This window comes from Thalassophryne amazonica, chromosome 8, assembly GCF_902500255.1.
Source record: "Thalassophryne amazonica chromosome 8, fThaAma1.1, whole genome shotgun sequence".
NCBI lineage: Eukaryota > Metazoa > Chordata > Actinopteri > Batrachoidiformes > Batrachoididae > Thalassophryne > Thalassophryne amazonica.
The window spans coordinates 64564719-64590201 of NC_047110.1; the positions used below are offsets into that span (position 1 = coordinate 64564719).

At 40.6% G+C, this 25483-nt stretch overlaps 1 protein-coding gene across 1 annotated transcript; it reads right to left on the bottom strand.

The window, feature by feature from the left end:
- Nucleotides 1-882: 882 nt before the first annotated feature.
- On the bottom strand, nucleotides 883-23232 carry znf592 (zinc finger protein 592). Its single transcript, XM_034176514.1, is given in 10 exon segments — nucleotides 883-1796; nucleotides 2752-2875; nucleotides 2972-3081; nucleotides 4910-5164; nucleotides 11919-12078; nucleotides 16491-16664; nucleotides 16752-16930; nucleotides 17019-17155; nucleotides 17158-19266; nucleotides 23114-23232. Coding segments are annotated over 9 exon segments (3708 nt in total). The 5' UTR covers nucleotides 19247-19266; nucleotides 23114-23232; the 3' UTR covers nucleotides 883-1316.
- Between the last annotated feature and the right edge of the window lie 2251 nt (nucleotides 23233-25483).

The window sequence follows — 25483 nt, forward strand, 5'->3', positions numbered from 1 at the left end:
AAAATACCTCACCATCTTCACCCTGAACAGCTGTTCTAGATTAAAAGTTCTTGTAATACTAAATAGTGAGGCATGCATGCATGCAGTCTACAAATAAAACATGTTCATGATTAAGACAAATGCTTAAATGCGCAAAGTCTTGCTTTCATGTGTTCTTTAGGTTTGAAAAGTAGCCCCACACGTGATTGACATCAAAACCTTTCCAATGTGTTGATCAATACATCCTGGTTTTAAATTAATACAGAGTCATGCCACCATTTAACATTCACAATAAATGCTGTCTAAAACAATATTAACCGTCAACTGCAGCTACAACACAGCAGTGTTTTATATGAACGGCACTGGTATTCCTATAGTAGAGTGCTTCAAAAAAACGATTCAAAATTTTAAATGTAAACAACTGAAAATTGCTTACAATTTCCAATTACTAATAAAATCCATTGCATTGATCAACACCAGTGTCACAGACCGAACGGCCCTCCCTAAAAATCGGTCCGCCCTGCCTCCACTGCGCATGTTTCATTTCAGACCACAGCAGCTTGTCTGAGACAGTCTCTTCACCCAAAGCAATCAAATGGATTAATGAGATTATTAACCATCAGATAACAAGGTAAAACCTCTTATTCTAAAGTCAGTTTTAAGCAGAAACGAAGCCGTTTTAAGCAGAAACGTGGCGATATTCCGTGACGCTTTGAAATGACGGACACCCAGTGAACGCAACAACTCGCAAGCAGCCTGTGTAGCCACGTCGCCCTGATTGCTTCCTCCGTCTTTTATGTTGAAATAATGCTGAATTTATGTGGAAATGATTGTTGTACAAAAGCTTCAGATATATGTCGCTGAGATAGATGATGACTGGAGTGCAGTTTGAAGCAGAAACGAGGTGATAATCCGTGAACCGCGACTGATGACGCATGCGCAGTGAAGACAGGGTGGACCAATTTTTAGGGGGGGACCGTTCGCTCGGTGACACCGGACTTAAAAACAAACACACATTCCTGAGTCTCTTGTCAAGGGCAAACTTCGAATAATTTTTTGAGGTTAGGGAAAGGGGGTGATTTAAAGTAAAAATTTTTAGCTATAACATGACTGGTTACATCTGAAAAGCTCAAAAAGATTAAAGTAATACATTTAATACAAGTTAAAATAATTGAAAAGCAAAAGTCAATTTGTTCTCTCACTATGAAAATAACTTGAGTAACTTGAATAAATGCTAAAGGGTTTCTGCACGGTCGTCAAAATTAAAAAAGTGAAAGGGCCAAACATGATCACCTCCATGCAGAACATAAACACTGAAGGTTCAAACATGGCCTTCTTTACTGGAGCAAGACTGCCAGAGAACGAGAGTTCAGTTTTACATTACAGTTGTTGGTCTTGTCACAGTGCAGACTTGCAGGCTCTTCTGTTTCCGAGAGCTCAGTTCTAGTTCGCATCGATAAATCGTTTGCTTCACTAGTCCCTGCTGATCCGACTGCTTGATGATGCTGTTCCGTCAGCCCAACCTCTGCCACCTGCTCTTCCTCTCCATCGGAATCTCTGACTCTGTGCACAATGACGAGGTGTCTGCTGAGAGCCATCACAGAGGTGAAACTCAGACCGCAGTGACGGCACTGAGGACTGCCTTCATCAGTTTTGTGCTTAGGTAAGTGCTGCTGGAACTGTGCGCTGTCACTTGTGACAAAACCACACTTGGAGCAGCGATACTGAGTTTTCAGACGCTTTGCTGAAGGAGACTTGTGACCACAAACCTTCTGCTCCTCCTGTGTGCGCATGACAGCGCTTTCTGATAGTAATCCCTGCAGATTAAAAATAAATGAGTAAGACATAGTGAAGGACCACATCACTTTTACAACCTCACTTCAATAAAAACACGGTTACCCATCAGCCATCTGAGTGCTCGACTCATCTTGGATAATCCACTTGACTGAATCTAATTAGGTTAAATGAGGCTGACCTTTAATTAAAAAGGATTAATTGTCATCATGACTGTAAAGTCAACTGTGCGCTGTGAACCCAAGATTAAAATACCACACTCATGTGTGAGAACTCCCTGGGTGTTCCACACATAATTCTGCCCGAAGAGGAGCTGGGCAGAAACCGCCCCAGGTTTCGCTTTCTGAATAATATAGACTAGTGCCACCTGCTGGCAAGGAGAGTTTACGCATGCACAGAACATACATGCCAAGCTGCTGCCTGCTGTCTTTCCAGTGTGTCCAAATATTAATTTTTCATGCAACGGCCAGCCGCAAACTCATGGTTTATTGGAATCTTTGCTAGTCAACTTGAGTCCCTCCCATGTTTCATGATCGTAAAATGGACTCAGGGTTACTATAACCAATTAGGGGAAATAATAACAATGATAATATGCATAGTTGACTATATTTCTTCATTTTGTTCCAGTAACGCACCACTAACTACAAAGGTAGGTTTCATGTTTGTTGTTTTTTTTGTGCATACAGTGAATTGTTAACTCCCAGGTCATCTTGTTTATTAGCTGTCATGGATTAACTTCCCCAAATTAAAAATAAACACTCAGAGGCTTGATTTCTAACAATGCTGATACAACAGTATTAACTAACAGATACACAATACAGACAATATCAGCACCTGTGGCTATTTCAAGGCACAAATAATAATAAACATTACATACATAAGCAAACAACTAAATAAAACAATGTCAACATCACAATTTTATAAGCTGTTCTGCAATTCTTATGTTATTGTTTTTATTCTTATAATAAAGATGATTACCTTTCCCAATGTTTTGTTGGACTCTGGCATTTGTCTTAGATCAGGACTTTTAATTCCATGCATAAGACTGATGTGTTTCTTCAACATCTCACTTTTCACAAATGTCTGCCTGTCTGTGCAATACCTAAAACAAATGGAAATGAATGCTCATAAAATTGATGAAACTCTTCAAGATATTGACAAATGTGACTGATTTTGTTTCAAAATTTCTAACTCTTACCAACAAGTGTAAACTTTATTTTTGGAATGGTCAGTATGAATATGTCTTCTCAAACGGGTTGCAGAGTTGAAGGACTGCTCACACTGTCGACACGGATACCTCTTTACTGACTGTTGAACAGCAAGAAAAAAGTTATTCATGTAAAAGTCTGAGGTAGACAATGAATTGCGAAAAATATTTTATTATTGGAAGATGAGACATCAAAATATAAATGACCGAATTACTCACTAATTCATGTGTACCGAAATATAGAGGAGCTTTGCAAAAAAAGTAAGAATATCATGAAAGACCTCAATATTTTTGCCAGTTATTTCATAAATTGAACATTTAATAAATTCTGGACTCATTACATATAATCTAAAATGTCTCAAGGTTTTATTTTTAATTTTGATAATTATGGCCTAGAGCACCAAAAATAAGAAGAAGGAAAAAAATGTTTCTCAAAATATCAGAATATTTCATAAAAGCAATAAACAACAATAATAACGATTTATAATAAAGAAATGCGGAACTTCTGAAAAATATGTTCATTTATACACTCAATACTTGGTTGGGGCTCCTTTTGCATGAATTACTGAATCAATGCAGCGTGGCATGGAGGCGACCAACCTATGGCACTGCTGACGTGTTATGAAAGTACAGGTCGCATTGATAGTGGTCTTCAGCTTGTCTGTATTGCTGAGTTGGGTGTCTGTCATTTTCGTCTTGACAAAACCCCATAGATTCTCAGGGGTTCAGGTCAGTCCAGCTGGCTGGCCAATCAAGTACAGTAAAAACGTGGTCAGCAAAGCAGTTCCTGGGAGTTTTGGCACAGTGGGCAGATGCCAAGACCTGCTGGAAAAGGAAACCAGCTTCTCCATATAGCTGATGCTCTAAACTGATGGGTAGATGGCTGTGGTGACTTTGGACTGAAACAAGGAGTTGACACGGCACCACCAATCACCACTGACTGTGGAAACTTCACACTGGACTTCAATCAACTTTGGATTCTGTGCCTCTACTGTTCCTCCACACTCTGGGACCTTGAGTTACGAATGAAATGTAAAATTTACTTTCATGGATGATTTAGCAACAGTCCAGTTCCTTTTCTCCTCAGCCCAGGTAAGACACTTCTGACATCACCTTTGGTTCAGAATGGCTGGACACTAGGAATAAGGAATTTGTTGTGCATTTCCTGGGTACAGCTGTGCATGGTGCCTTTTGATGCACTGAGCCCGGCCTCTATCCACTTCTCCTGAAGCTCCCCCAAGTTCTTCAATCGACTTTCCTCCTCGTCATCCCTGTTGCTTGTGCATCTTTTTCTACCACAGGTTTCCATTCTAGTCAACTTTCCATGTATACGTTTTGATACAGCACTCTCTGAACAGCTAGCCCTTTCAACAATGATCTGTTAACGTCAACGACATGGACAATTGTTAAGTCAGCAGTCTTCCCCATGACTGTGGTTGTATATACTGAATCATACTGAGAGTTTCTCGGTATTCATACAGCAGAAATTTTGAGTTATTCAAACTTGAAATATTCTAATATTCTAAGATGCATTATTTGTAATTTTTTTAAATCTGTATTTAACTTAAATTTTAAAAATCATCAAAAATACAACATATAAAATTTTAACTTTCTGAAATACCTAGCATTACATGATATTAAAATTTTTTGAGATGCACTTGTGGCAGGACAATACAAGAATTGTTGCAAGATATAAACTTTGTTTTTATTTCACTTACTTTAAGAGGGACTTTATTGTATTTATGCAGACATTATTTTGAGTGAGCACTTTCGGCATTCAGTTTATCCTTACCACTGTCACCTGTGTGCTTGCTCTGGGGGTTGGTAAGGTTAGACCTTACTTGTATGAAGCACCTTGAGGGAACTTTGTTATGATTTGGTGCGATATAAATTAAAATTAACAGAAAACTGAAATTCAGCACCACTCACCCTGCTGTGGATGGTCTTCACATGAGAAACATAGGTGTCTCTTTCAGGAAACCACTGCAGACAGTCTCCACACGTCCAGCCGGTGGTTTTCACAGGTCTGCTGTCCTGCTCAGCTTTCTTTCTAACATCTGTGTGATGAACAGGGCTACTGCTCTTCTGCTGCTGGATTGACAGAGCATCCCGGTACCATTCCGGGTTTTCCATTTGTATACCATTTCTCTCCGCCTCTGCTTTCAAATCTCCTGTGTGCACAGCCTACAAAACAGAAAGTATCTTTTTAAAAAATAAAAATTATGAGACATATACAACCCCAATTCCAATGAAGTTGGGATGTTGTGTGAAATGTAAATTAAAAAAACAATACAATGATTTGCAAATCCTCTTCAACCTACAGTGGGGTCAAAAAGTATTTAGTCAGCCCCTGATTGTGCAAGTTCTCCTACTTAGAAAGATGAGAGAGGTCTGTAATTTTCAACATAGGTACACTTCAATTATGAGACAAAATTAGAAAAAAAAAAATCCAGAAAGTCACATTGTAGGACTTTTAAAGAATTTATTTGTAAATTATGGTGGAAAATAAGTATTTGGTCATCCACAAACAAGCAAGATTTCTGGCTCTCACAGACCTGTAATTTCTTCTTTAAGAAGCTCTTCTGTCCTGTTACCTGTATTAATGGAACCTGTTGGAACTCGTTATCTGTATAAAAGACACCTGTCCACAGCCTCAAACAGTCAGACTCCAAACTCAACCATGAAGACCAAAGAGCTATCAAAGGACACCAGGAAGAAAATTGTAGATGTGCACCAGGCTGGGAAGAGTGAATCTACAACAGTCAAGTAGGTTGGTGTGAATAAATCAACTGTGGGATCAATTGTAAGAAAATGGAAGACATACAAGACCAATGATAATCTCCCTCAATCTGGGGCTCCACGCAAGATGTCATCCCGTGGGGTCAAAATGATCATGAGAACGGTGAACAAAAATCCCAGAACTACATGGAGGAACCTGATGAATGACCTGCAGAGAGCTGGGACCAAAGTAACAAAGGCTACACACTATGCTGAGAGGGACTCAAATCTTGCAGTGCCAGACGTGTCCCCCTGCTTAAGCCAGTACATGTCCAGGCCCATCTGAGGTTTGCCAGAGAGCATATGGATGATCCAGAAGAGGATTGGGAGAATATCATGTGGTCAAATGAAACCAAAATAGAACATTTTGGTTAAAACTCAACTCGTCGTGTTTGGAGGAAGAAGAATGCTGAGTTGCATTCCAAGAACACCATACCTACTGTGAAGCATGGGGTGAAAACATCATGCTTTGGGGATGTTTTTCTGCAAAGGGGACAGGACACCTGATCCGTGTTAAGGGAAGAAAGAACAGGGCCAAGTATTTCAATTTCGATTTATTTCCTTTATATAGCGCCAAATCAAAACAGAGTTGCCTCAAGGCGCTTCACACAGGTAAGGTCTAACCTTACCAACCCCAAGAGAAACAGTGGTCAGGAAAAACTCCCTCTGAGGAAGAAACCTCAAGCAGACCAGACTCAAAGGGGTGACCCTCTGCTTGGGCCATGCTACAAACATAAATTACAGAAATAATTCACAGAACAATTCACGGACGAATATACAAGAATTGCTGTTGGTGCACAGGACAGGAGGATCGCCAACACAAACACAACTCCCATCTCTGGATGGAGCTGAAAAAACAGAATCAGGCATCAGAAAGACAAAAAAATACTGTATAATTTGCCACCATTAATCAACAAGAAAAACAGAAGAAATACTAAGGTGATCGCCAGCCGCTAGCCCTAAGCTTCACTAAAAGACCCAGAATTTAGATGAAGTTGAGGCCGCGGCCCACTTCAATTACTAATAACATGGATTAAAAGAGTAAAAAGCATAAAACAAAACTGCACCAGTATGCTAGCCATATGAAAGGGAAAATAAGTGCGTCTTAAGTCTGGACTTGAAAGTCTCCACAGAATCTGATTGTTTTATTGACACAGGGAGATCATTCCACAGAACAAGGGCATGATAAGAGAAAGCTCTGTAACCTGCAGACTTCTTATTCACGTTAGGGACACAAAGTAGTCCTGCACCCTGAGAACGTAAAGCCCGGGCCGGTACGTAAGGTTTAATTAGGTCAGCTAGGTAGGGAGGTGCCAGTCCATGAATAATTTTATAGGTTAGTAGCAGAACCTTAAAATCTGATCTCACTGGGATAGGAAGCCAGTGAAGAGACACCAAAATGGGTGTAATGTGGTCAAACTTTCTGCTTCCTGTCAAAAGTCTGGCTGCAGCATTCTGAACCAATTGGAGACCCCTAATGCTAGACTGCGGTAAACCAGAAAATAGAACATTGCAGTAGTCCAATCTAGAAGAGATGAACGCATGGATCAGGGTCTCAGTATCACCCATAGACAGGATGGGACGAATCTTCGCTATATTTCGCAGGTGGAAGAAAGCAGTCCTAGTAATATTTCTAATATGGAGACCAAAGGACAACGAAGGATCAAAAATTACCCCAAGGTTCCTCACTTTGTCAGTGTGATGTATGACACACGAGCATAGGCTGAGTGTTAACTGGTCAAATTGATGCCGATGTCTCACTGGACCAAGAACCATCATTTCAGTCTTTTCAGAGTTTAAAAGTAGGAAGTTTCTAGACATCCAACTTCTCAGTGATGCAAGGCAATCTTCTAAGGATTTTATGTGAACGAGATTACCAGCAGTTATCGACATATATAACTGAGTATCATCTGCACAGCAGTGAAAGGTAATCCCAAAATGCCGCAATATGTGCCTAAGGGGTGCTATATAAAGGGAGAAAAGCAGGGGGCCTAAGACAGACCCCTGAGGAACCCCAAATTTCATGTCACTAAGGTTAGAGGTAGTGTTACTGTACAAAACACAGTGAAAACGACTGGTCAAGTATGACGTCAGCCATGCAAGGGCACTCCCAGTAATCCCAAAATGATTTTCCAGCCTATCAAGTAAAATATGATGATCCACTGTATCAAATGCAGCACTGAGATCTAACAGCAACAGAACCGTAGTGGTGTCTTATGTATCATAAGATTTTTAGCCAAAACCTCCTTCCATCAGTGAGAGCATTGAAGATGCAACGTGGCTGGGTCTTCCAGCATGACAATGATTTCAAACACACCACTCAGGCAATGAAGGAGTGGCTCCATAAAAATCATTTCAAGGTCCTGGAGTGGCCTTGCCAGCCTTCAGACCTCAACCCCATAGAAAATTTGTTGAGGGAGTTGAAAGTCCATCTTTCCCAGTGACAGCCCCAAGACATCACTGCTCCAGAGGAGATCGGCATGGAGGAATAGGCCAAAATACCAGCTACAGTGTGTGCAAACCTGGTGACGACTTACAGGAAATGTTTGACCTCTGTCATTGCCAACAAAGATTGTTACAAAATATTGAGTTGAATTTTTGTTACTGACCAAATACTTATTTTCTACCACAATTTACAAATAAATTCTTTAAAAATCCAATAATGTGATTTCCTGTTTTTTTTTTTTTTTTCATTTTATCTCTCACAGTTGAAGTGTACCTATGTTGAAAATTACAGACCTTTCTCATCTTTCTAAGTAAGAGAACTTGCACAATCAGGGCCTGACTAAATACTTTTTGGCCCCACTGTATGTATATTCAATTGAATACACACACAAAGACAAGATATTTAATGTTCAAACTGTTAGACTTTTTTCTTGTTGTTGAGCAAGTATTTGCTCATTTTGAAATTGATGCCTGCAACACATTTCAAAAAAGCTGGGGCAGGGGCAACAAAAGACTGGGAAAGTTGATGAATGCTCAAAGAACACCTGTTTGTAACATTCCACACGTTAACAGGTTAATTGGAAACAGGTGAATGTTATGATTGAGTGTAAAAGGAGCATCCCCAAAAGGGTCAGCCATTCACAAGCAAACATGGATTACCACTTTGTGAACAACTGCGTGAAAAAGAAAAAAAAAAAAACAGTCCAACAGTTTAAGAACAATGTTTCTCAATGTTCAATTACAAGGAATTCAGGGATTCCATCATATAATTAGAAGATTCAGAGAATCTGGAGAACTTTCTACACGTAAGCGGCAAGGCCAAAAACCAACATTGATTGCCCGTGACCTTCGATCCCTCAGGCGGCACTGCATTAAAAACCGACACGATTGTTTAAAGGATCTTATCGCGTGGGCTCAGGAACAGTTCAGAAAACTATTGTCAGTTAACACAGTATGTCGCTATATTTACAAGTGCAAGTTAAAACTCTGCCATGCAAAGCAGAAGCCATACATCAACAACATCCAGAAACGCCACCGCCTTCTCTGGGCCAGAGCTCATTTGAAATGGACAGATGCAAAGTGGAAAAGTGTGCTGTGGTCTGATGAGTCCACATTTCAAATTGTTTTTGGAAATCATGGACATCATGTCCTCCAGACAAAAGAGAAAAAAGACCATCCAGATTGTTACCAGCGCAAAGTTCAAAAGCCAGCATCTGTGATGTATGGGGGTTTGTTAGTGCCTATGGCATGGGCAACTTACACATCTGTGATGGCACCATCAATGCTGAAAGGTACATCCAGGTTTTGGAGCAACACATGCTGCCATCCAAGTAACGTCTTTTTCAGGGACATCCCTGCTTATTTCAGCAAGACAATGCCAAACCACATTCTGCATGTGTTACAACAGTGTGGCTTCGTAGTAAAAGAGTGCGGGCACTAGACTGGCCTACCTGCAGTCCAGACCTGTCACCCACTGAAAATGTGTGGTGCATTATGAAGCACAAAATACGACAATGGAGACCCCGAATTGTTGAAAAACTGAAGTCGTGTATCAAGCAAGAATGGGAAAGAATCCCACCTACAAAGCTTCAACAACTTGTGTCCTCAGTTCCCAAACGCTTACTGAGTGTTGTTAGAAGGAAAGGTGATGTAACACAGTGGTAAACATACCACTGTCCCAGCTTTTTTAAAACGTGTTGCAGGCATCGATGTCAAAATGAGCAAATATTTACACAAAAACAATAAAGTTTATCAGTTTGAATATTAAAATATCTTGTCTTTATGGTGTATTCAATTGAATATAACTTGAAGAGGATTTGCAAATCATTGTATTCTGTTTTTATTTACATTTTACACAACGTCCCAACTTCATTGGAATTGGGGTTGTAGTCCATTTTAACTTTCCCCAATTTCATTGTCCCCCTCATACAATGACAATACAGACTATTGTAACTTATACTTCAAAGTTAACAAGTTGTGTCATGCTTCTATCTGTGTGTGGAAACATTCTCATGATTAAATTAAACAACATAGTAGACACATCGTATTTACATCACCTACTGTAACAAGCGAGTTGATTACATCTGGACGTGTTTGATGCATATGTTTACATAAAGAGGATTAAGTGATTTCTATTCTGAGCACATTTACAGCATAAGATTGTTTCAGAATATCCTCAACATATTTGATTCTATATACAGTTTCAATGTGAATTAGTGGTAATTTGTTTGTAACTGCATAAAAGTGCATTTACAGCAGCAAAGAAGACATCTGAAACATTCCAAACTTAAGGGTTTAACATAGGATTTATAATCATGTTTCGGCAAAGTGCCAATAGCAGGGTTTTGTTTTCACTAGCGCGCGTGCGTGTGCACATATGAACAAGATAACTCAAAAACAACTGGACAGATAGCCTTCAGACTTAGTGGGAATATTACTTGGACATCTAAAGGTGATTAAATTTTGGAGTGGTTTGGTCAAAACATGGTCCAAAAAAAACTTTTTTTGTGTATCTCAACAACCAAGAAGCATAGATGGATGCTCGAAAGCGTACACTGGTCAGCAAAATATTTGTGATTGATTGGTATAAAAGACTTCATAATGAAGTCACACAGAAATCGTATGATGAAATCATACATAGTTAATAATACCTTTAGAGACATACATATATTTACTTGTACATTTATATTGTGGTGTGTGGAGTGCACAGGGTACGCATCAGACCTCTGATGCCTTTCATAACTGAACACAACATGTTGGGATTCACCTTCAAGTCACTGATAACATTTAATGAAAATGCTTCTGCTGGTAGATGTGCAATAAACACGAGACAATTTTTGAAAAGCACTGAAAAACTTCAAAAGAACCTGTTCTGTACAAGTGTTTCAAAACTGCTATATAATAATTGGTAGTACTACGGTAGCAAACAAGTTAACAGTACGCTACATTTTCTTTCTGACTTATATTTGATATTGGCAGAATAAGCTTACAACACTGACATACAGTTTCACTACATAACACACAATTGGACATGATTAACATTTAAAACAGTCATAAAAAATGAATAAAGGATTAAGACAAAAATTAGTCACCCAAAATGATTGTAGGCATCTGAGAACAAGTCTTATGTTTAGTTTTTAAGATATATTCTGTTGTACTGTACACCCAAAAAAGTAATCAACTTATGTGAAGATTTTGATGTCTTAAACATATCAGACATTTTTAGTAAGTAACTGATATATATACTAGATGAGATCAAACATACTTAACAGTGTTAAAAAACACACCTTTCCATGCATTAGACCTGCAATTATTAAAACGATTAACGTTTGACATAAAAAAAAACAAATAAATAAAATAAATGAACGCTCCAATTCCAGCTTCTTAATTATGAATATTTTCTCGTTTATGTTACCTATTTATTTCCTCCTATTTGACGGTAAACTGAAACATTAGAAGGCATCACCTTGTGCTCTGGAAAACACTGATCGACATTTTTCACCATTTGCTGACATTTTATGGCTCCAACTACTAATTAAGTAATCAAAAACATAATTGATCATTCATCGATTATGATTTCAATCGTTAGTTGCAGCCCTACTTCCCTTATGCAGTCACTCTTTTATGCAGAGTCCATTCTAAATGGGGAAAAAAAAACAAAAAAAAACAGAAAACATCTTTTAATTCAAAAATAAAGTACATAACTAAGGCCAACCTTGAAGTGCTGCATTAGTAGATGCTTTTGTGGAAAGACAGAGTTGCATTCTGGACACTTGAATACACACGTGACACGCTTGTTGGCATTCTGATGGAAATGGTGAAACAGCAACTGTTTCTTCTTGAACAATGTTTCACATGAACACTTAAAGATTAGCCTGCAAGAGAAAGAACAACAGAATCAAATTAAGACTCTCTCCATGTACTAGGGGTGTCACAATACATGCATTTGTATTGAACCATACAATACTGTTGCATACACAGAACTGTGCGCAGAATATGCAGTACGATTACGCACAGTATGATTTTTATATATATATATATACACACACACGTGTATTTGTATCCATAAGTCACCAACATTTCATCTCATTTCCACAGACTGTGTGCCACTTTAGTTTCTTGTTCTGTGCAGGAAGGTGGAGTCAGTACAGGGGGCGTGGTCATCCCCCTCTGCCTACTGTCTCAGCCTACTGTGTGTGAGTTGAACATAGGGAAACAGCTAGGTGAAGTAAGTGGCCGGATTATTTAACCCAGAAACTTTGGAAGCATGAATGGAATTGGATAATTTACCCTTTTTCTGAAATAGAAACCTAAAAGCAAAAGCGCCCCAATACGCATTTCACAGACTGCACCCAACACTGGGTACAATCACTGTCCCCATATGAGGTCAGTCTGCATTCAAGTTAATGCAGAAAACACTACCAATTTATGATAAACGTTGATGTTTTATATGAATGTGTAAAATTTTACAAATGAGATGGCCACCAAATTAGACGCTTTGTACAATAATTAAAAATCTGTACAAAGTGAGGTCTTATGTGATGCCGTCATTTGCTCAAAAATAAAACAAAAAATGTACAAAATATTGAAGTCAGGCTGGCTCAAAATCACGCGACAGAAAAAACAAAAAACATGCTGTACAGTAAATTCATCCCAATGTGAATGAGAAGAGATGTAATCCAATTCATAAATGTTTAATGAAAAAAGAAAGTTTACATTTACACTTTGTCTCACGGTGCTAAAGTGGAGGACTGTAGCGGTCTGCTGCTCATAGATTAAAGCTGCTGTATGTAAAGACTGAACTCATGGTGAACCGCGATGTCTCAACACAAACATGAACTGAACAGTGACTTCGGTGTGTGTGTCTATATACACACACACACACACACACACACACACACACACACACACACACACACACACACACACACACACACACACACACACACACACACACACACACACACACACACACACACACACACACACACACACACACACACACACACACACACACACACACACACACACAGATGTAAAAGTTTTGAGCCTGACCCAGAAAAAGTAGGGCATGGTTCTCCATCTTTTGCATTCTGAGAAACATTTCTCCAGAATGTATGAGGTTTTGACTCACTGGGTGCAAAGTTGAGAAATGGTGGTTTCTCAGAAAGCAAAAGATGGAGATCCATGCCCTACTTTTTCTGGGTAAGGCTCAAAACCTCTCAAGTGCCACTCCTGTGTGTCTATATACAGTGAGGCAAATAGGTATTTGATCCACTGTCGATTTTGCAAGTTTTCCCACCTACAAAGAATGGAGAGGTCTGTAATTTCTATCATTAAGTACACTTCAACTTTTAAATTCAACTTTTAAATTATAAATTTGCATTTTATTGCATGAAATATGTATTTGATCACCTACCAACCAGCAAGAATTACGTCTCTCACAGACCTGTTAATTTTTCTTTAAGTCCTCATATTCTGCCCTCTTTACCTGTATTAACTGCACCTGTTTGAACTTGTTACCTGTATAAAAGACACCTGTACACACACTCAATCAATCACACTCAACCTATGCACCATGACCAAGACCAAAGAGCTGTCTAAGGACACCAGAAACAAAACTGTAGACCTGCAGAAGGCTGGGATGGACTACAGGCAAGCAGCTTGGTAGAAAACAAAAACTGTTGGTGAAATTATTAGAAAATGGAAGAAATACAAGATGACTGTCAATCTTCCTCTGTCTGGGGCTCCATGCAAGATCTCGCCTCGTGGGGTAAGGATGATTCTGAGAAAGCCCAGAACTACAGTTCCTGGTCAATGACCTGAAGAGAGCTGGGACCACAGTCACAAAGATTACATTAGTAACACACGATGCCGTCATGGTTTAAATCCTGCAGGGCAGGGTCTCCCTGCTCACATCAGCACATGTCCAGGCTGGTTTGAGGTTCACCAGTGACCAGCTGGATGATCCAGACAAGACAGGGGAGAAGGTCATGTGGTCAGATGAGACCAGAATAGAGCTTTTTGGTGTCAACTCCACTCGTCGTGTTTGGAGGATGAGAACAACCCCAAGAACACTGTCTCAACCGTGAAGCATGAGGGTGAAAACATCATTTTTAGGGGTGCTTTTCTGCAAAGGGGACAGGATGACTGCACCGTATTGAAAGGAAGATGGATGAGGTCTTGTATTGTGAGATTTTGGTAAACAACCTCCTTCCCTCAGTAAGAGTATTGAAGATGGGTCATGGCTGGGTCGTCCAGCATGAGAATGACCCCAAACACACAGGCAGGGTAACTAAGGAGGGGCTCTGTAAGAAGCATTTCAAGGTCCTGGAGTGGCCTGGCCAGTCTCCAGACCTGAACTTAATTGGAAATCTTTGGTGGGAGCTGAAACTCGAAACCTGAAAGATCTGGAGAAGATTTGTATAGAGGAGTGGACCAAAATCCCTGCTGCAGTGTGTGAAAACATGGTCAAGAATTGCACGAAACGTCTGACCTCTGTAGTTGCAAACAAAGGTTTCTGTACCAAATATTAAGGTCTGTTTTTATGTTGTATCAAATACTTATTTCATGCAATAAAATGCAAGTTAATTATTTAAAAATCATACAATGTTATTTTCTGAATTTTTCTTTTTTTTTTTTTAACATTCTGTCTCTCACAGTTGATGTGTACCTACGATAAAAATTACAGACCTCTCCATTCTTTGTAGGTGGGAAATCTTGCAAAATCGACAGTGGATCAAATACTTATTTGACTCAAGGCGTGTACACACACACCAGCTTGTTGCCCGTGAGGATCCACAGGCTCTAGATTGGGTAGTGTGTATAAATAAATAGCTGACGTTTTTCAAGTGTGGTAATAAATTGTGCAAATTTCTATAATGAGTTGGAATGGCATGTGATTCCAGAATGTTTTTAGAACCTTCGACCTCAATTGTTAGCAGAATAACTCAACCCTTTTCTTTCCTGTTAAGTACATAATTTAGTAATTTTTTAAATGTTAATTTACTGTCTTACTGTATTTAGAAATTGTTTAGGCTCTTGTTATCACACACACACACACACTTAATATTATTATTATTATTGTAAATTTTCTTATTATTTTACTTTTACTTCTATTGGTGGTGGTGGTGATGGTCTAGTGGTTAAAGTGTTGGGCTTGAGTCCAGAAGATCATGGGTTCAAATCCCCACCTGACTGGAAAATCACTAAGGGCCCTTGGGCAAGGCCTTAATCCCCTATTGCTCCCGGTGTGTAGTGAGCGCCTTGTATGGCAGCACCCTGACATCGGGGTGAATGTGAGGCATTATTGTAAAGTGCTTTAAGCATCTGATACAGATGGAAAAGCGCTATATAAATGCAGTCCATTTACCATTCTATTTTGTCATTTGATTTTTAAATGGACGACACTGGAAATAAGTGTTTTCACTTTCTTGTGTCATCCATGTATTTTTAACATATTTACAATTATATTATGTGCTTACATTGAACATATTAAGCAAAAGCATGCACTCACGTGATTAATATAGAGATGATTTACCACCCCTGCTAGATTAGCATGTCAGTCCAGAATGTATATATCAATGTCCAATGTTCAGTGTTGTTAGCTAATATATGTAGCTTCTCTAAAATATAGTCCCATCAATGTTGGGTTTTGGCACTGTTACCAAATGGCAAATGCCAGCACTCCAGTTTGTGTGTGATCAAAAATGCACACATGCACAGCTTTTTGTCTTTTCTGCATTCTGCTGTAAGCAGGTACTTTTAATATGACACACAAACAGACATGGCAGAAGACATTAAAGGCACTACACTTTTCACTTATGGTATCGGAAGCATAACACTAAGTCACTCATGGTAACACCAACATAACACTTAACTAAACTCACTAAACCAACTGAACTACAAAAACACCTAAATCAATAACACTAACAATACTGTTAAACTAACATGAACCACAAGAGCAACATTTAAAACCTCAAACCCCGAACTCCCATGGTGCATTGCAGCACAACCTCCACCATTTACTGGCTAACTAAATAGCAAATTTCTCATAAAATATTTGTCCTATCAGCTTTCCATTTATTGCAGCGTTCATCCTTGACTAAAAATACAAAAGCATACCAAACAGCGAATGTCAGCTCTTCCCGGTTTCGCTGTGATCAAAGCATGCACACAGAGCCGTTTGGCTATTTATATATATATATATATATATATATATACACACACACACACACACACACACACACACACACACACATATATAGATTTTGGTGACTTTACTTACTCGTATGATGTATTGCTTGCACCGTGTTTGTTTTTTAAATGACTTTCACAGCTGTCAGAGGTCTTGAAGGCAACTGGACAGATGGAGCACTTGTAGTAGACCTCACAGTGTTTTTCTTCAATGTGATTCTTTTGTGTTTGTAGCGTCTTAAAAACTGTATCACAGTGTAGACACCTGGAAGTCATCAGAATGGCACTTTCTGTAAGTCGCACTTTGCTGAGTATTTTAGGATGGTCTGCCACTCAAGCTTTCTGTACTTACTTATACCAAGCTTTGCGTGCATAATGCAGGCAGTTTTCCTTCACATGCTTCTGTATATCTGCAGATCGACTCAGAGCACCACACTCTGGGCAGCAGTATGGAGATTTGTGTGCATGAACACGCTGGTGAGCTTTGAAGCTGCATTTGTTGGGTAACAACATTGCACATACTTTACACATCTGTTGTAAAAGAACACAAAGGAATCGATTAAAAAGGGATAACTATGAATGACTGAACACAAATAGCAGATGTCAAACATCTACTCACTAATCCTTCAATATCTTCTGACAATCTCTGGTAATGGCCTGCAAGTGCTTTGTAGTCAGGTAACTGCTTGTTACACTCCAGGCAACGAAGCTGGTAACGAATTAAACCATCCGGATATAGAGGCATGACGGGCTGGTTTTAGATGAGGGTGAAGATGAAACATAGGGGTCCCTGCCGACAGATTCAGTACTTGTAGGTACAAACATTTGTTCCTCTGCTATAGGTTTCATAAAGAGCTGCGTGCACTGCATCACCATTCCATTGTTCTTGTGCTCACGTGCGTGTGCCAACAAGGCACACCTGTTGAAGAACACAATTGTCTTTGCACAGTGGGTACATCCTACTTCAATGTGAACGCTCCTCCGTCCATAATGAGAGGCAAGACTCCTCTCTACCCCGAAGGAGTCCCCACACTCGAGGCAGCAGTACCCCCGTGGTGGAAGGTTGATGTTGCTGTCTGAAGGTGGGTTCAGGTTGGGTACATACGTAGGCACAGGATTGGCACTGTTTAGCAGTCTGTTTAATGTCCCTGCTGCTGTGTTGGGTATGAAGGGTCGTGGGTAAGGGTTTGCTGTCTTAACCTGATGAACCAAAGGGACAGTACTATACACCATAGAAGAGAGAGTGTGCTGGCTCTGCTGATGTGAGGATGACCGTGCAGTAACTGAAGCAGCAACACTGTGAGGAACAAGGTTCAAACTAGCCAAGTGCATCGCTTTGGGAAGGAAGTTTGGGCTAGATGCATGACCAGTTGGGGCTGACATTCTCTTCGATTTCTGCCCTTGATGCACACCAGATCCTTTGACAAGACCACTAGTACTGTGGAAACTCGTTGAGGACTGCCCTACTCCCAATTCCCTGAAATATGCCTCAGACTTGTTGTGCAACATCTTTGGTGAAGATGAACTACATGGACTACCTTTAGACTGTATTCCAGAAATTCCTTCAACAACTGCATTTTGGGACTGGTGAGGAGACATATTACTATAAGAATCTTCACTAATCATACTTTGTGATGGTGAGGATTCACAGATGGACCGCATTTCATCAGTTTCTGATTCAGGCATTACACTGGTCACTGTGTGCCTAATCTGCCCAGATGTGGTTTTGATGGTCTTAATTCTGACTCTTGGTATAGCTGAGGGGGATCCTGATGCTGCAGCAGGAGATACTTTGTCACTACTTTCACTACAGATACTTTTTGGACTGTCAGAGGGTTTCATTAACCGTTTCACAACTTCAAAAGGGCTCCTGGGGCTATATGGGGATATTGGTACCTTGGGACTATTCTTCAGGCAGTCAGCCTGAACTGCTGATGACTCTCTGGGATTACTGAGCTCACTCTGTTCCTTTGTGGTCTTTAGAGCTACCAGTGCCTCCAGGCAAGATGATAATTTACATGCCTGAGATTTGAAATGCATATGAGAGTTGGAAGTCTCTATCTTAGTTTCTGAATTCCGATCATTCTCAAATTTATGCTTATCATTTGGTGGAGGAAGAGCATCATGTACTCCAGGTTCTTTATCTGTTTGAATACTAATGTCAGAGGACCCACTGCTTTTGGTACAATCTGCTTTGCAGCCATTAGCGTTGTTGGGAACACCAGAATCCTCTGAGCAACAATCAAAGGTGTTGAGCACATGCGTTTCTGGATTGTCTGAGATCAAAGTCTGCATCAAATCTGAAGCTTCAGGGACACATGGCTCATCTTTTTTTGGACACATCTCATCCCTTCTAAACTGACCATCTTCAGATTCAGGACTGGAGACTGGACTAAAATGAGAAAAAGATTGGGAAAATATTGGTGTTCCCTCCAGTTTATGCTGAATGGGAGTCTTCGGAAGCTCTGTTGAACACTCCCTATTCAAAGCAGACACAAACGATTTGGTGAAGCCAGTGTTAGTTGATGCATCAGAATCAATGGAGGCTCCTTGCCCGCTGAATCCATTTTGCAATACTGGTCCAGCGTCAAGCCTATCACTGAGATTTTCAAGGGAATCCTGACGACCTGCGTTTTTCACAATAACACTGACAGCAGGAACATCTATTGCAGTGGCACTGTGGTTGCTCAATAAGCTGTCATCCAGACATATTCCTGTGTGTTTCAGTTGACTCTCTGCCTCCTCATGACCATCTTGGACAGGCTCTTTGGCATCCAAGCCTGTAGCATCGGGGATATCAAAAGCTGCAAGAAGATCATCAAAATCTGGGGTTTTCATGTCACCCATGTCTGCACAGTCTCACACACCTGCAGACAACCATAAAGTTTAAGGTTAGTTTATCACTTCATCCTTCTAGTAACAGTCAATACTTCATGTGTTCGCAATAAACTGCAGTTTTAAAAACTGAAGAACTACCTGCAAAACTATCCCATGTGTGCAAAACAGCATTTAAAAAAAAAAAAAAAAAACACTTGCAAGAGTACTGGATGTGTGCACAAATGAGCTACAGCCTGACCGATATGGATTTTTGGGGTCCAATATAATACTGATATTAGGGTGTAAATTTTTTTTTTTTTTTTAATGGAGACTGATATATACATAAAAAATGACAATGAATCTTAACATGTCATTCTCAAACCTTATGACAAAGGCATGTAATTGAGGTTTGGCGCATTACTGTTTAAACATGAACTTTATGATAAGGCCTGTAACCCTAAGTATGTGTTGGTAGATTATTATTACAGCAGTGACGTGACATCCTAACCCAAACCTTAAAAGCCCATATAACCCAAATCTTCCTGAGATAAATGAACTGAAGAATAAATGAAACAAGAAATGTTGGTTGATATCTTGGTCGAAGATGTTGTTCCCCCTGTCCGAGAATTGAACCTCCGTCTCCCACATGTAAGGCGGGGATACCTACCCCATCTAATGAGAAGCTAGCAACCAGCAATGAGTCACAGAACATTAATTACGGTAGCTGCTGCAAGCACAGTCCCAAGATTTAGGGTTACAGCTGCTGTAACTGTAGCCAAATTCATTCACTTTGCTATTATAAATAAATAAATATAACCAAAGAGGTTATAAGAGAGAACTAGAGGCCGCAGTCGCACTGAGCCGTGTCCCTGCAAGGAGGCGTGGTCACCATTTTAATTCTGGGCAACTTAGTGAGAAGCTCCCATAGACAATTAGTCTCGTCAAGAAACAGGTGGAATATGCCGGGACGCTGCACATGTTGGCAATTCCACAAACGGAGGAAGAAGGGAGACAACATTTCCTTCCATAAGTAAGTGGTTTTGGTTATTCTTGTCACTTTGTCCGTGACATTTGGTGTTGCCCTCCATGCTTGTGTCGTCCGCAGACACGGACCATTAACTCTTCACTTATGTCTAGTTGATATTTTCTCCTGCTAGACTGATGTTTAGTTAAAATACTTGTTAGTGATTAAAACTGTTTGACAAGACTGACAATTTTTTTTTTTAATTTGCACCTTAAAATAACCGAGCTGTTGCTCGGAATTTATAATGGCTGTGCCGCTCAGTCACAGCCTCACACAGAGATGTGCACCCACACCACTAACTTCATCAATGAAACTCAGTCAATAAAGAGTAATTGTGTGTGTAAAAAAAAAAAAAAAAAATATATATATATATATATACCCTCCATCGGGTGCTCGAGGGTTCATGGGAGTTCGCCCAACCAGTCCACACGTGTTTTGTGGATCTGGAGAAGGCGTTCGACCGTGTCCCTCGGGGCACCCTGTGGGGAGTGCTCCGGGAGTACGGGGTCCGGGGTCCTTTGCTAAGGGCTATCCGGTCCCTGTACGACCGCAGCTGAAGCTTGGTTCACATTGCCGGTAGTAAGTCAAACCTGTTTCCAGTGCACGTTGGCCTCCGCCAGGGCTGCCCTTTGTCACCGGTTCTGTTCATTATTTTTATGGACAGAATTTCTAGGCGCAGCCAGGGTGTAGAGGGGGTCTGGTTTGGGAACCACAGAATCTCGTCTCTGCTGTTTGCGGACGATGTGGTTCTGTTGGCTTCGTCAAATCAGGACCTTCAGCGTGCAATGGGGCGGTTTGCAGCCAAGTGTGAAGCGTCCGGGATGAAGATCAGCACCTCCAAATCCGAGGCCATGATTCTCGACCGGAAAAAGGTGCTTTGCCCTCTTCAGGTTGGTGGAGTGTCCTTACCTCAAGTGGAGGAGTTTAAGTATCTTAGGGTCTTGTTCACGAGTGACGGACGGATGGAGCGTGAGATCGATAGACGGATCGGTGCAGCATCTGCAGTGATGCGGTCGCTGTATCGGACCGTCGTGGTGAAGAGAGAGCTGACTAGGGGGGCAAAGCTCTCGATTTACCGATCGATCTACGTTCCGATCCTAACCTATGGTCATGAGATTTGCCTCATGACCGAAAGAACGAGATCGCAAGTACAAGCGGCCGAGATGAGTTTCCTCCGCAGGGTGGCTGGGCGCTCCCTTAGAGATAGGGTGAGGAGCTCGGTCACTCGGGAGGAGCTCGGAGTCAAGCCGCTGCTCCTCCACATCGAAAGGAGTCAGTTGAGGTGGCTCGGGCATCTTTTCCGGATGCCCCCTGGATGCCTCGCTGGAGAGGTGTTCCGGGCACGTCCCATTGGGAGGAGGCCCCGGGGAAGACCCAGGACACTCTGGAGGGACTACATCTCTCGGCTGGCTTGGGAACGCCTTGGGGCTCCCCCGGAGGAGCTGGGGGAGGTGTGTGTGGATCGGGAAGTCTGGGCGGCTTTGCTTGAGCTGCTGCCCCCGCGACCCGACTCCGGATAAAGCGGAAGAAAATGGATGGATGGATGGATATAATTATTGTAATGGTTTTAGAAGCCGCACTGCGCTGAACACAGCAGCAGCTCAGTTCAGCAGCACAGCTTGAACAGATCAGATCATAGTAACTTTCAACACTAATATTTGGGAATGTGTGTGTGTCAGAGTAAGTTTAATACTTTCCTTACATAACTGAGAGCGTTTTTCCGAGTGTGTTCAGTTGCAAATCCGCATCGAAAATGCATTAACATCCGAGCACTTTGTCAATATTTTGCCCAGTTAGGAGGTGTCATGTTGCTGTCTTGGAAGGGACATTCACGTTGGGTAGGCAGCACTGGGAGTGTGAATTCTAGTTCTCATTTATAACCTCTTTGAATATAACCAACCAATGTATGTCACACCGCCTTCACTTGGATTAGCAGTTACTGTGTCACATCATCCAGCATTTGTATAAATAGACTTCTTGCCTATTTTAGCAATGCCTGGCTGGTGGCACAGCAACTGCTTGTCTCTTGCTGCTGTAAAACACCTACTCCGATTGAAAATGAACGGCAGCTGGTTACTTTGCTTCAGTCTCTTGTAGCGTAACGTGACTAAGGGGTGATGAGGGTCCCAGCCATGCTCGACAGCAAAGTAAACAAAGCCATCAAAGCACACTCTGTTGGACAAACCTACACAACAATACCATTTTCAACAAAGTGTTTTTCTGCATTGTTTACTTGGCAAAAAATAAGTTTTCATATCAGCCGATGCAATGTTTGTGAAAGGATATTATCGACCAAGCAATCAATATTTGTCGGGTTCTACAATAAAACAGCCATTTTAAACTGAAGAACTACCTGCAAAGAGTACTGCATGTGTCCACAATATAAAGTAGTTATAAAACTGAAGAAGTACCTGCTAGCTACAGTACTACATGTGTGCACAATACGCAACCGTTTTAAAGTAAGTGCATCAGTACTGCAAAGGCGCACAATCAACAGCAGTTTTAAAAACTGAGAAACCACCTGCATCACTGCTGCACGTGTGGATAATAAAGTGGCGTTTTAAAACAGAAAAAAGTACCTACTAAAGCACTGCATGTGTACACAATAAACAGCCGTTTAATAATTGAAAAACTATCTACTACGAGTTAACAAGCTAGGAGGCTTTTCAAACCAAAATACGCTGTTCACATGCTCGGCAGTAAACATTTAATTTTTATCTTGTTTTATTTTATCTTACCAATCCTCTTGGTGATGGTGTGTATATTAGCAATTTAGCTTAGCATCATTTGCGCACAAGCACCACCGTTTGTTTACACACCATAACCAAAGTAATTAGTAAATTTTCAATTATTAAGCAAAGCTACGTGCTTACCATTTGAACCACTATGTTGAACCAACATTCCAAAATCATCTATCTAGCTTATTTACGCGATAGTTGATGCAGGATAATATAGCTTTGGCTACATGCTAACTTCTTCTTCGTGTTTCCTTTTCCTGTGAGAGTTTTGTTATCCAGCCCTCGGTGCTGACTTACAGGCTGTCAGCACGTACTCTCTCGGGGTATTTACATCCTGGTTTCATACATTCCGAATCTGAACCAGACTCAGGCTGCATATGCCATGCAGGGTATTTAAGGGTATTTATTAATTTAAACCCATTACTATTTCTTTTGTGCACTAATCAGGCGGCAATATATCAGAGAAATAAACCCCACAGCAACTCTTACATCTTAATTTAATTTTAGAAAATAATTAAATTTGTCATACCGCTATAAATGAGGCAATGTTCTTTGCACACTGTCGTATTTCAGATTGCTATCTATGGACTGCATAAATTAAGATGGTCATAAATTCTATCCTAGTTACAAGTATGTTGCCATATAATGTGACAGCTAAGCATAACAGGTGGGGCAACAATTTGTATAACCAAGTGTCAGTCCGTCCACTGCTGGTTTTGTCAAATGAATGAATGAATGAATGAATAATTAGCATCTTTTTTTGAAACCAAAATGAGCAAACATAATTTTTGTCCCAACAAAATTGCCTTGTCAACATGTTTGCTGTTTTTCCTCCTTGTAACTCAGAAACCTTTGGCCATAGTTAGCACAAACTATACCTTTGCATAATCTATACAGAAATAATGTGGTATACTTTTCCAACATGATTGTAGCATTTTTTTTAAAATTATTATTATTTTTTAAATTGGCCTTTGTGTGATGTACAGTGGATCTGGAAGTATTGTGTCTAGAAGTTTAAGGGAAAAAAAATTAATCCATTTTGGAATAAGGCTGTAACATAACAAAATGTGGAAAAAGTAAAGTGCTGTGAATACTTTCCAGATGCACCGTAGATAACTCATCCACATGGTGTACGCAGACAGTATATTCTGAGTGCCAGTACAAAGCCAAATAAATGAAGAGGGTAGTAGGCGGTATTAACTAAATTTTGTCAAATCTCAGCTATATGTGGTGTGCAGCCAGTAAATTCTGAGTGGTGGTGCCAAGCCTGGATAAATGAGTATGGTTGCACCCAGGTTAGCAATGATTGCCTCTGGTGCTGTTGCCCAACAGGGTGCGGGTGGAAATTTGGCTACTGCTGGGTGAAGAAGAGGAGGAGAATGTGTTCAGAGACAGGGGAAGATGAGGAAAATTAGAAAGGAGGAAGTAAGAGTCGGGATTATGAATTTTGGCAGTTTGACTGGTAGACAGAGAGTTGGGTGATATGATGGAGAGGAGAAAGGTAGACAGACATATGTGCTCAAGAGATCAAGTGGAAGGGAAGTAAGGCCAGGAACATTGGAGGTGTGTTCAAGTTGTGGTATCATGGTGTGCATGGGAAGAGAAGTGGTGTTGGGGTCATTTTAAAGGAAGAGTAGAGTGTGTTGAACGTTAAGTGTGAAATTGGAAATTGAAGGGGTGATGATGAATGTCATCAGTGCATATGCTCCACAGGTAGGTTGTAAGATGAAGAAAGAAGATTTCTGAAGTGAGCTAGATGAGTTTGATGGAGAGTGTACCCAGGCACAAAAGAGTGGCGACTGGAGTGGACTTTAATGGGCATGTTGGTGAAGGAACAGATGGGATGAGGACTAATGGATAGATATTGTATAATGGGCAGGAGTGTGGATTGGCAGATGATATTTGATTTTCAAAAAAAAAAAAAAAGAAAATGGCTGTTGTAAATACCTACTTTAAGAAAAAGGAAGAGCACAGAATGACATATAAGATTGGAGGAAGGTGCACACAGGTGGACTACATTCTTTGTAGGAGATGCAACCCAAAATAAATTGGAGAGTGTAAGCTAGTGGCAGGGGACAGTGTAGCCAGACAGCATCAAATGGTAGTTTGTAGGATTAATTTAGAGGAGACAAGGAGAGCTCAACAAAGGGTCAGATGGTGGAAGCTGAAAGAAGAAATGTGCAAAATTCACAGAGGAGGAGAAACAGGCACTGAATGGAGATGAAGCAATTTTTGACAACTGGAAAAGTACTGCAGATGTGGTAAGGAAGGTGTGACATCTGGACAAGGAGACCTGGTGGTGGAATGAAGATGTCCAGGAAAGCATAAGGTGAAAACAGAGGTGGCAAAAGGTAAGGAAAAGAGCTATAGTGAACTGTACATGAAGTTAAATACTAAACAGACTTGTACTAATTGGCAGGACAAAGGGACCAAGCTGGAAAGGATGCGCAGCAGGTTACGGCGCTAAAGGATGCAGATGGTAATGTGCTGACAACCAAGGAGAGT